The sequence below is a fragment of the Gadus morhua genome, chromosome 9 (assembly GCF_902167405.1).
Source record: "Gadus morhua chromosome 9, gadMor3.0, whole genome shotgun sequence".
Classification (NCBI taxonomy): Eukaryota; Metazoa; Chordata; class Actinopteri; order Gadiformes; family Gadidae; genus Gadus; species Gadus morhua.
In genome coordinates this window covers 9,285,495-9,298,631 of record NC_044056.1, presented here as the reverse complement: position 1 = coordinate 9,298,631, position 13,137 = coordinate 9,285,495, and the positions used below count along the sequence as shown (strand labels likewise).

The 13,137-nt window shown below is 45.8% G+C and overlaps 2 protein-coding genes across 4 annotated transcripts in view; both read right to left on the bottom strand.

Annotated features, from left to right (window-relative positions):
* rassf7a (Ras association domain family member 7a) overlaps nt 1-2,725 on the bottom strand; it is a 38,374-nt gene extending 35,649 nt beyond the window's left edge. For 2 of the 3 annotated variants that reach the window (XM_030365320.1, XM_030365318.1), the window contains exon 1: nt 2,561-2,722. The gene's annotated coding sequence lies outside the window, so the exon portion shown is untranslated. Of the gene's footprint in view, nt 1-2,560 lie in introns of all 3 variants that reach the window. The other variant, XM_030365319.1, reaches the window with a different exon arrangement.
* Nucleotides 2,726-6,955: 4,230 nt separating this feature from the next.
* Nucleotides 6,956-13,137, bottom strand: part of lrrc56 (leucine rich repeat containing 56) — a 15,609-nt gene continuing 9,427 nt past the window's right edge. Inside the window, exons 7-13 of the mRNA XM_030365703.1 lie at nt 11,858-12,038; nt 10,892-11,545; nt 10,504-10,637; nt 9,728-9,885; nt 9,008-9,339; nt 8,296-8,632; nt 6,956-8,007 (exon numbers count right to left, since the gene is read on the bottom strand). Coding sequence (XP_030221563.1) covers nt 7,854-8,007; nt 8,296-8,632; nt 9,008-9,339; nt 9,728-9,885; nt 10,504-10,637; nt 10,892-11,545; nt 11,858-12,038 — 1,950 coding nt within the window. The 3' untranslated portion in view covers nt 6,956-7,853. The remainder of the gene's footprint in view (nt 8,008-8,295; nt 8,633-9,007; nt 9,340-9,727; nt 9,886-10,503; nt 10,638-10,891; nt 11,546-11,857; nt 12,039-13,137) is intronic.

The window sequence follows — 13,137 nt, the reverse complement described above, 5'->3', positions numbered from 1 at the left end:
AGAGAGAGAGAGAGAGAGAGAGAGAGAGAGAGAGAGAGAGAGAGAGAGAGAGAGAGAGAGAGACTGAAGAACACCAAAGTAGCAAGGAGAGATAGAGGGCAAAGCAAAAGAGGGGAAGATAGAGGAATGGGAGGGATAAAGAGGGGAGGAAGTGAGTTTAGTCACAGAACAAAAGCAAGAGGCCTGCCAGACCACAGACCCCAGTTCAGTTTCCCCGGTCCTGTCCCACTCTGTCCATGCGGATCCCAGCTCTAACATGACCTGATCAGATTCCACTTTTCGGGCACTTTGCTCCGACTCAAACCAACAATTGCTTGTTCTCAACCCCCATGCAAGTGGCTCATGTTTCAAAGCGTGTGCGCGTGCGCGTGTGTGTGTGAGTGAGTGCATGCATGGGCGTGTGTATATGCATGCCTGTGTGTACAGCAGCTTCAGTTTCTTAACGGATTTGTAACCGAGATAAAACTATTCACGACAAACCCTCGGATGCCCTGAATAAAGATGTTAATCATGTCCCGTGTTACGGCCATAATCCCAGCCTAAATAACCCATTCATCACTTTCAAATCAAGCCCACACTCCACGGCAGCCGTTTGTGTGCTAATACAGGGTCTGGGGGCCGCGGTCTAGCTTACCATACCTCAGCGGGGTGGCCGAGACAGGTATGGTTCTCAGAAAAGCATTTAGCTCACGCCAAGGGCCCGATTACTCGTGCGTGGCGCGGCTATGACAGGCCTGCTGATGAGCCAGAAGCCGCCTGGACTCCTCCTGATTGATCTGCCAGGTAATGAAGAGGACAGCCAGCGTTACCAGTCCTGAGGAATCCGGTCAATACCACAGAGGTGCTGTCCGGGATGAGGAATCATCCTCACAGGCCGAGATCCCTGGGCTGGTGTCGAGATTCGACATCAGTGTTCAGGTAAAAAGTAGTGCCTGCTAATTAAACAAGGAGGTTTGCCTTAAGAGGCATGATGGATTATCGTCCAGCATGTGGCTCAGGAGGCTGGTAACTGGAAGGTTGCTAGTTTGATCCCCGGCTCCAGTGTAAGAGTTTCGAGGTGTCCCTGAGCAAACACCTTACCCTAACTGGCTGTCGGATTGCATGGTTGACACAGCTGTGAATTTGCGCATGAATGGCCGAATATTAGGCAATATTGTATAAAGCGCTTTGAGCGACCACTGGTTAGAAAAGCGCTGTTTAAATGCAGTCCATTTACCATCATCGATAACAGTATTGATAATCAACACTCTGCTATTTAACAATAGTTTGACAGTTTTATAATGACACAACAATTATAATGGTTGTATTAAAGTATTGTTGGCAACGCATGTAATGTATTGTTATCTCGAGAGATTAGAAATTGTACAGAGTGCAGTCATTTGTTTGATAAAGTAAACCTTACTATGCCCTATTGACTTTTACGATGTGTGTGCACGTCGTAAAAGATTTGAATGCGTACCTCGTTAATTTCTCTGGCTGGTTTCACAGAGGCCTGAAGCCAGGAAGTAGTAGCCTATACTCGCCCCTTACATTAAAGTGTATGGTTGACACCCAAAACTAAACCAGACACCCGCCTGGACACAATTCGATCTGGAGATCCGATCCAGATACTCCAGATCTGGGAGGGAGAAACGATGTTCGCTCAGAGGAGAACTGGGTATGACATCACCATGAGATGTCTGAATGGACATTGTCTCATTTCATCATCCCCACACGCTTATCAGAGTAGCCTTCTGCCTCCAGGATAAACAGCAAGCGCCTCAGATACACAGGCGATTATTGTGTGTGTGCGTGTGTGTGCGTGTTTGTTAATGTGTGTGTTTGTTTGTTAACGTGTGGGTGCTAATGTGTGTGTGTGTGTGTGTGTTAATGTGTGTGTGTTAATGTGTGTGTGTTAATGTGTGTGTGTTAATGTGTGTGTGTGTGTGTGTGTGTTAATGTGTGTGTGTTAATGTGTGTGTGTTAATGTGTGTGTGTGTGTGTGTGTGTGTGTGTGTGTGTGTGTGTGTGTGTGTGTGTGTGTGTGTGTCACCATAGAGACTTCATGTCCAGCAGGAAACAATGCAGGTAGGCTTGCACCAGAGGAACCTCTCTCCCAACACGCAGCACCTCAGTACCAAGTCAAATCATCACGTTGACGGATTGTCATCACGTCAAAACGTTTTCATGACACCAGTGAAGCGGTCAGTTCATGTCAAAGCCACAAACAACCCCCTAAACTCTGTAGTATTTGAATTAATTCACAGCATTTGCGAGCAGAGAAAAGTACCCCCAGTATTCTCTTTTAAACAGAGAAACACCAGAACCGTCAAACTATTGTAATAATCCCACATGGACGGAATCAAACATTTGCAATGTTCATGAAAGTATTTGGACGATAGTGTGTTCCCGTTTCTAATTCCGATCTGGACCATGGTAAAGTGAACGTTATCTATTAACCAGGTCATGATTATTACCTAAGCAGCGAACAGTGAACCACAGTGCAGAAAGTTTGGGCCAGTGCACCACGGCAGGTGCAGCCCTCACAATATCAAGGTTTAACACTTTAAATAGTACTCACCCGAGTTAAACACACAGGCTCAGGGAGTCCCACACTTGTTCTGACTCATGTTCACTAAAGACATTGAAAACTGCACACCCAGAAAGTGAGCAAACGTTGATCCCAGTGCCGCCGGTCGAGCACCAACGTAGCTCTCCTCCGACCAGTCCGAAGGGAACGGAGTCGTGCTGCGTTCACGTCCAACGGAGGTTGTCGTAATCTCCATCTTCGAAATTGTTAATACGATGGATGCGTGAATTATAAGAACCAACTATAAATACAGGAGCACAGCGTTCACATCAACATTTTACTGGTAATTAATGACAACTAGGTATTTTGTGTGTTTCCGTAAGGTCGGATTTATCCGGCTAAGTTGGTAGAATATGGAGACACCTGAACACACAGAAAGCCTACATCAATGGGTTTTCTCTCGTAATGTAACAAAATTGTGATGGAATTCTGTTTTAATCATTCACATTGTTCTTAAATTGTTCAATGCATTGCTATGGAAAGGGTATTCTCCATGATATGAGAATCTTTCCCACTTTTTTCTTTTATCCCACATGTCTAGAACGCACCATGATACTGCTTTTGAATGATTGATGGTTGTCTTATTTAGCCTACTGAACTAGGCAGTAAGGTCGCCAAATTAGTTTCACAAGCAAAATACATTGGAAACCATTTTGTTTCACTTGGCAACAATTTTCACAATTGGGATTATCTCAAATATATAAGCAGCCCAAAGCCTACTGTTGTTAAGATGTCAATTACTTTCCTTATAGCACTCCATAGGCCAACTATTACATGTACTGATACTTTGATTGGAAAATTACGATGGCTCATTGCATTCACTCAATAATAAAAATTTCACCAGGTTATCTCATAATTATGAGATAATTATCTCGTAATTATGAGATAGTATCTCATAATTATGAGATAATTATCTCGTAATTATGAGATAATTATCTCGTAATTATGAGATAATTATCTCATAATTATGAGATAGTATCTCATAATTATGAGATAATTATCTCATAATTATGAGATAACTGGTGTTCTGACCATCAGTAGTGTTGCCAGATTGGGCGGTTTCCCACCCAATTGAGCTGCTTAGGATGGCCGTATGCGGGTAAAAATGGGTAAAAAGGGTATTTGGGTGGGTTTTTCTGCAGATTTCTGGCCATAGAAAGCAATAGAATTTAGTTAAAATTGGGCGGGATTGGGTGCTTCCAGGTGGATTTTGAGCATTTTTGGGCTGGACATCATCAGTCTCACCTGGCAACCGTGCAGTTGCACTAGTCCCAGGCTTGCTGAGGGTTGCTTTCGTGATATAGATGTACGTGCGTATGTCACGCAGCTAAAATGTTGCTTGACCATTTTGTGTCAAAAATTGTCCTAGTACGCAGCTACGCGCCTGTGGCTGCGCTGGATTTAGGAGTCCCAGGAAGGAAACCCAAACGCCGCCGTGTTTGGGTGCATGATAGAGCTTGGATCGGGTTAGATTAAATAATCTCGGATATAAATAACAATAATCGGGTTAAATAACTTCACATGGTGTGTCTGGTGTTTCCAGCATTCGTAGTGTTGATCAGCAGAGAAATAGTCCGCCAAGACGTTGAGGTTGCTTAGCAACCAGAGACTCTGTCCATGCAAGTGAACGGAGCGTTCACTCTTCGTCATAACTATCAAACCAAACATCCTTCACATTCACCGAGCGAACATTATGAAAGTAAAATGCACATTTCTCGCTAAAAATGTTTCCATAAACGCATTTAATGGCGTAACTATGTTACTATTTCCAACCAGAATAAAGAAAGATGTCGGCCGTATGCTTCTGTGCAAGCGTCACTACTCTCTACTATCTCATAATTACGAGATAATTATCTCATAATTATGAGATACTATCTCATAATTATGAGATAATTATCTCATAATTATGAGATAACCTGGTGAAATTTTTATTATTGAGTGAATGCAATGAGCCATCGTAGAAAATTTACTTACATTAGTGAAATAAAATTGAAATATTCCTATAGATAGACCAACGTCAAATAAACAGTCAATGTGGATAAGCAATGACAACCGGTATAATAGATCTTCTTATTAGAATAAATTGTTTTACAATGAATGTTAACAGTAAGCAGCAATGGTAAAGGAATATTTTGCTTTTTAATAGCAAAAACAACTTTAAAACTGAATGATAGACGGCCATATATAAAGTCTTCTTTAAAAATGTCCATAAAGGGCATTAAACTGTCAATTATATAGAGAATTGCAATTGAGAGCAAGGGGATTTCAAGAATATGTTATTGTTCCTCTGTCTCTTCCCCTCAGGCTTTACTGCCTCAAATTGCTAAGTAGGCAAAACCAGTCTACAAGTCTACAAATACACAGAATTCATTATTGTTTGGGTTCAAGATGTCCCAGGGGCATAGCATTGTAATTCTAGAGCATAATAAAATAATATTCATTTGTTTTCCAACAAGAGAATGGTAACCTTGATGAGGAACTCAAACACTCGTGTTTCATTCACTATATCTTCGAGTTTACAAACCTTTAACAGTTCACAACAGTGATATCAAACCTAAATTAGTAAATGATTACACGTTCATGCCTCATGAGGGAAGATTGCCTCTTGCTTATCATGTAAACAAGCGTGTCCAAGCCCATTGCAAGAAAACTTTAAGCTGCTTGTCTCCATATGTTATCAAATGTCAGTATAAAACGTAGCATTTACATAATGAAATGCTTTGTGTGTGTGTGTGTGTGTGTGTGTGTGTGTCTGTCTGTCTGTCTGTCTGTCTATCTGTCTATCTGTCCGTCTGTCCGTCTGTCCGTCCGTCCGTGTGTGTGTGTGTGTGTGTGTGTGTGTGCGTGCGTGTGTGTGTGTGTTTGTGCATGTGTGTCAGTGTGTGCGTGAATTTGTGCGTGTCTGCGTGTGCGTTTGTCCATGTGTTAGTGTATCTGCGTGTGTGTGCGTGTGTGTGTGTGTGTGTGTGTGTGTGTGTGTGTGTGTGTGTGTGTGTGTGTGTGTGTGTGTGTCGAACAAACTGTACAACAGCATCTCCCGGGCTTGTCTTAACCCATACTTGTTAGGGAAACCGCTCAAGTCATTCTCTTCTCCCGTAATTACACATGTCTCTGTGAAGAGGAAAGCACAGGCTGGAAGTGTGCGCATGGAGGATGCTGCTGTCTGCTTAGCATTATGTAGATCACGTCTCTGGAAGACTTTGATGGGCTCCGTTGGGGCCCGTTGTGTGTCGTAACCTGTGTGGTCCTGTCGTCATCAACATCGTCATCCACAAGCTAAGAGCGGGTTTGCTCGGTGCTGGTAAGTTCACAGCGTGAGTTGACACAGTTCGTTTTGTACACATCTTTATTATTTATGATGTCTCGGTGTCTCGGCCCCGTGCTTCATGTTTCCATGAGGGTCTTCTCAGCATTTCTTGTCAGAATTTATTTTGTCCACCTTACATTGTTATCAAGTGAAAAGTCAATGAATTATATTTAATGCATCAAACTTTTATTCTATTCATTGTAACAATTGGATGCATAGATAGAGACACACAGCAAGCCTCCAAAGCAGGGGGAGCCTGTCTGCTGCGACCGACATTCCCCAGCGCAGTGTGAAGTACAGAGTGTATCTCAGGAAGGTAACCAAGCAAACATCTGCACCTTCACTTCTTCTTCTGTTGTCTTAGTATGTGTGGGCTCCAGGCACCACTGAACAAGAAACGTGTCACGTGTGTTTGGATAAACAGGTCCCAACAAGGAGGGGAGGGAAGACATCTTATACAAACCAACCAGGTGTGTGTGTGTGGGGGGGGGGCTGAGTGACAGGAGGCTGGGACGACCATGGTGAAGGAAGCAGGCCATGGTAAGGTTTGAATGTGCTGCTCGGAGGGTAACCAGATTTGAATCACCACAACGACATCTTGTGTTTCGAGTCTTTCTCTTGAGCCTTGGGATCGGGTTGCTGAGTTTCAGTGGATAGACACAAGCACGCGCACACACACACACACACACACACACACACACACACACACACACACACACACACACACACACACACATACAGAAACACACGCACACACAAAAACAAACACAGCCCCCATTGGTTTCTGATGACAGTAAACACTATGTTGTTGTTCTCTCCTTATCTGTGTTATATCTTAGCACCGGGGACATGGATGAAATTGATATTGGTTTGCCTCTCCCTCACTCTCTGGTCTTTTGTATATTTAAGGAATGCAAACATAAAATAGGTGTGATATAAGTGAACATTCCTTTCAGCTCACAGTATAATCTCTGCAAACACAATATACAAACTTATCTTGTGACACCAGGCAAATATTACAGGATAAAATGTTCCTTTTGAACAAGCCTTTCAAAGGAGATGAAAATGTGAAACAAATGTAGGCTTTGATTACATTTAATTTCAGAGGAATTATATCATCCTGATCGGCAAAACACCTTACACGTCAGTTGAAGCAAATATTTTAAGATGGAGGTTGTTTATCTGAGCATCGTCTATTCAATGACAAAGGTTGTCTCTGATGTGACCGAATTCATTATTATCCCCATTTCAAGGTATAATAGTCACTAAACTGATGGACTGAAGCATGAGGGAATATTTCAGCATAGCTCCCCTAAGAGGAACTTTGGTATCATTACAAGCATGCCTTTGTGAGAAGAGAAAGCAAGAACAAAAACATCAGACATTAAGACTCCATTGTAGTATATTTTCCAAAATGTAATCGATCAACACGAATAACACAATATACTTTCTTAAAAAAAAATCAAACTAAACTCTTTTCATCTATGATGCAACTTTGAAGAACAATATATAACCCTGAGAAATCCTTCATATATCTAATAATCACACATCCAGAGGAGCCAGCTGAAAATTGCAAAAGCTAATGTTTATTAAAATCGTAACCCCTTATATTTTTACAACAACGAGAGTACATTGCTCTGTTTGTCCCTTTGGAATTTCTGGAGCACTAATAATAATAGTAATTATTATTATTATATTGATATAATAATTATACTTTTTATTATTTTGTTTCAGGATACACAAGGTCATCAAACATCAGAAAACATTAACACAATTGAAAATGATAAATAGTCTAATGTAAAAATAAAAGGGTAAAATAGACGTTGTGGTGACACTAGAAGCAGACACGGTAGAAAGACGTTCGAAACAATCGTATTGCCGTGGTTGCTGTTGCAGCAGGTGAAGCAGAGGTTCGACATAGCGACCACCACGGATTGGCCACAAAGTGCCCGACGGCCAGGGCTAATCCTGAGCTCATCAGTCTAGGGGAGGGCTCCCCCTGCTGGGCTTGAGAGCGTAACGCTGGAGCTGATTCTGTAGCGCGGCGTTTGCTGTTTTTCCCCCGGTACTGTCTGGTCCGTCCGGGGGTCTTGCGGTTGCGGGTGGGACCGTCGATATATCCATCACTTTGCTGCATGTTGGGAAAGCCATTATTAGACCTGCTGAACGTGAAGCTTAAACCTTTAAATTTGTTGTCAAAGATGAAAATCTCTATGGGTGGATACAATGGTTCAGGGCGAGCTACAACAGCATACTGTGTACAAAGCTTTATAATGTCTTAGAATCTTTTTTTTTTTTTCGAATTATTTATTTTAAGGTAGTGTCAATGATTTAGCCGTATTGGATTAATAGTTAAGACGTTTTGAATGAATGAAAAAGAGACAAATTAGACCAAGACCATTCCAAAGGAACGACTCACCACTGGTGCCTTGTAGCCCCGGACCGGCTGGTCGGGGGTCCCGGTTCTGTCAGGGGCCTCAGGGGCCCCTGCTCCGGGGCCCTCGTAGCACACTGCCCTGGGTCTCTCCTGGGGGTCCCTGCCCCCACTAGAGGCTGCTCCTGCTGCCGGCGGTCCTCCGAGACTTCCAGGGTCCCTCCCGTGACAGGGAGGAGCCTCCGTCTCTGTGTTCGGAGCCCGGACGGCCTGCGGGTCGCCGGGGCAACCGGGGAGGGGCCCCGAGGAGGAGGAGGAGGAGGAGAAGGAGTAGTCAAGGGGGAGAGGAGCCGAGGCCTGTCCGCCTCATTCTGTGGCTGGTCTAGAGAACACACAGAGAAGAGGAGGGATGATGCTTGGATGAATCATCAGATTCCTGTGACTGCTAACCCCTTAAATCATGAGCAAACTGATTGGTATTCAGGAATATCGGTCGGTTTTTGTATTAGCAGACAAACTTTTATCTGATTGGTATCAACATTTTCCTCTGTTTTTAATTTGTTGTGACATCTACCAAATCGCAGTATTTTATTGATTGTTATGATGTACTTTATGTGCTTTACATACAGGGTTTTATATATGTTTGGCAACATTGTTTTGTGCAAACGGTGTGGAGACTGTAGGATAAAGCACTTGGAATAAATACACCTGGAACTAGTGACAGCCAACAGAAGCTTTCGTAGAAAGAGCTCAGCACCTGGAGAGAGGGAGGCGGAGGCGGAGTCCGGAGAGAGGGAGACCATGGGGGAGTCTGCACAGAGGGAGACAGGGCGGGAGTTCGGCAGGAGGGAGACGGAGGGGGAGTCTGGAGAGAGGGAGACGAAGGAGGAGTCTGGAGAGGCAGGCTGCCGTCCCTTATCCCTCCGTTCCTCTTCATCTGCCTCGCACTCCTCGCTGCTCTCGTCGGTGTTTGAAACGCCAAGGTCATCGTCGTCATCATCTTCCTCTTCATCGTCATCGCAATCTTCGTCACTGTGGTTTACTTTCAGCACCTCTGGTTGCCTGTCCTTCTCTATGAGCTGGAGACGTCTGAAGAATCAAGCCAAATTAATATGCAATGTCATGTTAATAGCACGCACAGAAGAGGATTTGTAATGTCATGTTAATAGTACATCAACAGAAGGGGTAACGTAACGTCACGTTGATATTACATACACAGAAGGGGTTACGTTACGTCATGTTAATATAACATACGCAGAAGGGGGTACAGAAGGCCATTTGGAATGGATCTATGACTACATGAATGATATACCGGCAAATATATATTTTTGTATCATAAGGATAAACATGAACCTGCCATTGGCTATAACCTGCCATTCTAGCTGATATTATATTAACAACATAGTATATATACAGTATTTATGTATAAATGTATCATTGAGTGATGCAAGTGAAAGTGTAAATGTGTAACTGGTACTTGGCGTGCTGCCTCCTCCAGGCCCGGAGGTCCTCTAACACGTCGCTGCGGTCCCCCACTCCGGGGCCCTCTGGTCTGGGCTCCCCCGGGTCAGACGGGGGCTCAGAGACATGGAGGGGCAGGCGGCCTGGGGGCCCACATGGGGAGCTGGGGGCCGTCTGCACAGGGATCACATGACCAGTCAAGATGAGGGAGAGACAGAGAACGTGAGAGAGAGAGAGAGAGGGAGAGGGAGAGGGAGAGGGAGACGGAGAGAGAGAGAGAGAGAGAGAGAGAGAGAGAGAGAGAGAGAGAGAGAGAGAGAGAGAGAGAGAGAGAGAGAGAGAAAGAGAGAGGGGGAGAGAGAGAGAGAGAGGAAGTGAGAGAGAGAGAGGGGGGAGGGGAAGAGAGAGATAGGGGAAGAGAGAGAGAGGGGAAGCGAGAGAGAATGAGAGAGAGAGACAGAGAAGGGGAGAGAGGTCATGAAAGAGCAGGCCGCATCGAGAGAGAGTGGGAGAAAGAGTGAGAGAGAGAGAGAGAGAGAGAGAGAGAGAGAGAGAGAGAGAGAGGGTGAGAGGGAGGTCATGAAAGAGGGTGAATTGAGAGAGATAGTGGGAGAAAGAGAGAGGTGAACCAGAGGGTGAAGATGATGAAACGAGAGCGAGCGAGAGTGACACTCATCTATTTTCAGTCCCTCCTGATCGAGCTGCACTTGTCCACATAATAACTTCTAGCCTGCTCTTGTTGTCTCGGTGACTGGTATGACAAGGCAGTAAATCGGTTACTCTCACTATTACCAGTGCCATGGTGGTGGGGTTCCTGGTGGTGATGTGTTTAGAGTGACTCTGGTCCACTGCCCGTACTCTCAGGTTCTCTCGCCGGGCTCGCAGCGCCTGCACCGGGTTCCCACAGAACAAGATGTTCCCAGCCCCTAAAAGAACCCATCAGAACGCACTGGTTTCCGTTACGCGTTCAAGTTACTGTGTCAGTTCTTCCGGCGTCCTCTAGGTGTCACTGTTAGGCATTCGGTTACCAAGGTGACAAGGTGACTCGACATCGAAAATCTTCTTGCATACATTTGTGTACGCATTTAGAAGACTGCTCCAGATTTAACCGTGGATATTTAACAAGTTAAACTGACTAAAAACATTTCAGTTGTGATTTGCGGTCAGGAGCCCCACCCACCATGTGTGAGGGAGCTGGCGCCGGCATCGCCCCCCTCAGACGGGTCGGAGCCTGCAGAGAAAGGCCTGATACCGAGCGAGGACACTGGTCTGGGGCTCGTGCTGGAGCATGGTGATGACATGGGTCTGGAGCTGGGTGACATCATCGCTCTGGAAAATGGTGATGTCGTCGGTCTGGAGATGGGTGATGTCATCGTCCTGGAGCTGGGTGATGTCATCGTCCTGGAGCTGGGTGATGTCATCGTCCTGAAGATGGGTGATGTCATCGTTCTGGAGCTGGGTGAAGTCATGGGTGAACGGAGCGGTGATGTCATCGGTCTGGAGATGGGTGATGTCATCGTTCTGGAGCTGGGGGAAGTCATGGGTGAACGGAGCGGTGATGTCATAGTAACGGGGCTGGGTGATGTCATCGTTCTGGAGCTGGGTGAAGTCATGGGTGAACGGAGCGGGGATGTCATCTTCCTGGAGCTGGGTGACGTCATCGTCCTGGAGCTGGGTGAAGTCATGGGTGAACGGAGCGGTGATGTCATAGCAACGGGGTTGGATGATGTCATGGGTCTACGGAGCGGTGATGTCATCGTCCGGGTGCAGCCAGGGAGTCTGGGGCTGGGTCTGCTTTGCGGCCACGCCCCCCCCTCCTCCTCTGCTGGTGCTGCTGTTTTCTCGGATCAATACAGAAGCCACAAATAAACAAACAGCAGCACACCAGCTTCCCCCGTTCAGGGTCCACTCTCATTACTACAGGCCCAGATATCTAAGAGCACATCCTGCAATCCCTAAGTTCTGGATACATACGCACATGCATGCAACCTTGCACACACACACACGCACAAACACATCATCTAGCATAAATACAGACACAAAAGCACCACACACGCACCATCCTTCTTAAAAACACCTGTCACACACACACACACACACACACACACACACACACACACACACACACACACACACACACACACACCATCCTGAGCAGCAGTCTGTGTGGAGTTGCGGTCTCTTATTGCGTCACGAACCACAGCCCACTCTTCTCCCATGGTGCTGCTGATGCTGCCGGGCCCCTCCTCCTCCACCCTCACATCGTCAAGGTAACGCAGCTGAGGGACCAATTCCCTCACTGCTACCCGATAGCTGTACTCAGAGCCCTGGGAGAGCGAGAGAGAGAGAGAGAGAGAGAGAGAGAGAGAGAGAGAGAGAGAGAGAGAGAGAGAGAGAGAGAGAGGGAGAGAGAGAGAGAGAGAGAGAGAGAGAGAGAGAGAGAGAGCGAGAGAGAGCGAGAGAGAGAGCGAGATGACAATGGTGAGGGAGGTAAGCAGAGAGGTAGAAGAGAGAGATAAGAGAGGAAAGGAGAGAGAGAGAGAGAGAGAGAGAGAGAGAGAGAGAGAGAGAGAGAAAAATATATAAATAGTGTTAGAGTTATAAGAAAGGAAAATATGGGGATAAAGAGAGAAGGAGACAAGCAAAAGAAGAGAAGAAAGAAAAAGCTGTTTTTTGATAACGTTGAGGGAAGTTCAGACATTTTACAAGTGGTTGCCGATATGGGCAAAATGTAACTATCAATGTCGTCTCCATTATGAGTGTGGCCCCTAAGCTATGGACCAGTATAGGTAAAATGATGGAGGTATTGGGAATAGAGCTGGCTATGAGCCTAGCAAGCTATGAGGCTAGCTAGCAATGAAGTTAACTGGCTATGAGGCCAGCCGGCTGTGAGGCTAGCCGGGTACGATGCTAGCTGGTCGTGAGGCTAACTGGCTGTGTGGCAAGCCGGTTGGGAGGATAGCGAGGGTGAGATGCTAAATGGGTGTTAGGCTAGCTGGTGGGAAGCTAGCTGTTTGTGAGGCTAGGTGGTCGGAGGCTAGCTGGGGGTGATGCTAGGTGGTTGGAGGCTAACTGGGACTGAGGCTAGCTGGTTGATGGGCTAACTGGTTATTAGGCGGGCTGGTTGGGAGGCTAGCTAGGTGTGAGGCTAGCTGGTTGTGAAGCTAGCTGGATGTGGGGCAAGCTGGTTGGGAGGCTAACTAGGTGGGAGGCTAGCTGGTTGGGAGGCTATCTGCAACTTTTTAACAAGCCTGGTAGAAAGTGTCAAGCCTCAGAAAAGACAGAGTGGGAGAGAGAAAGAGAGAGTGAGAGAGAGAAAGAAAGAGAGAGAGATTAGCTGTTGAGAGTGGGAAAGAGAAAGAGGGTGAAGGGGTAAGAGAGGGAAAGGGAGAGAGCTAGAGGAAGATATAGGAAACAGAGTGAAGC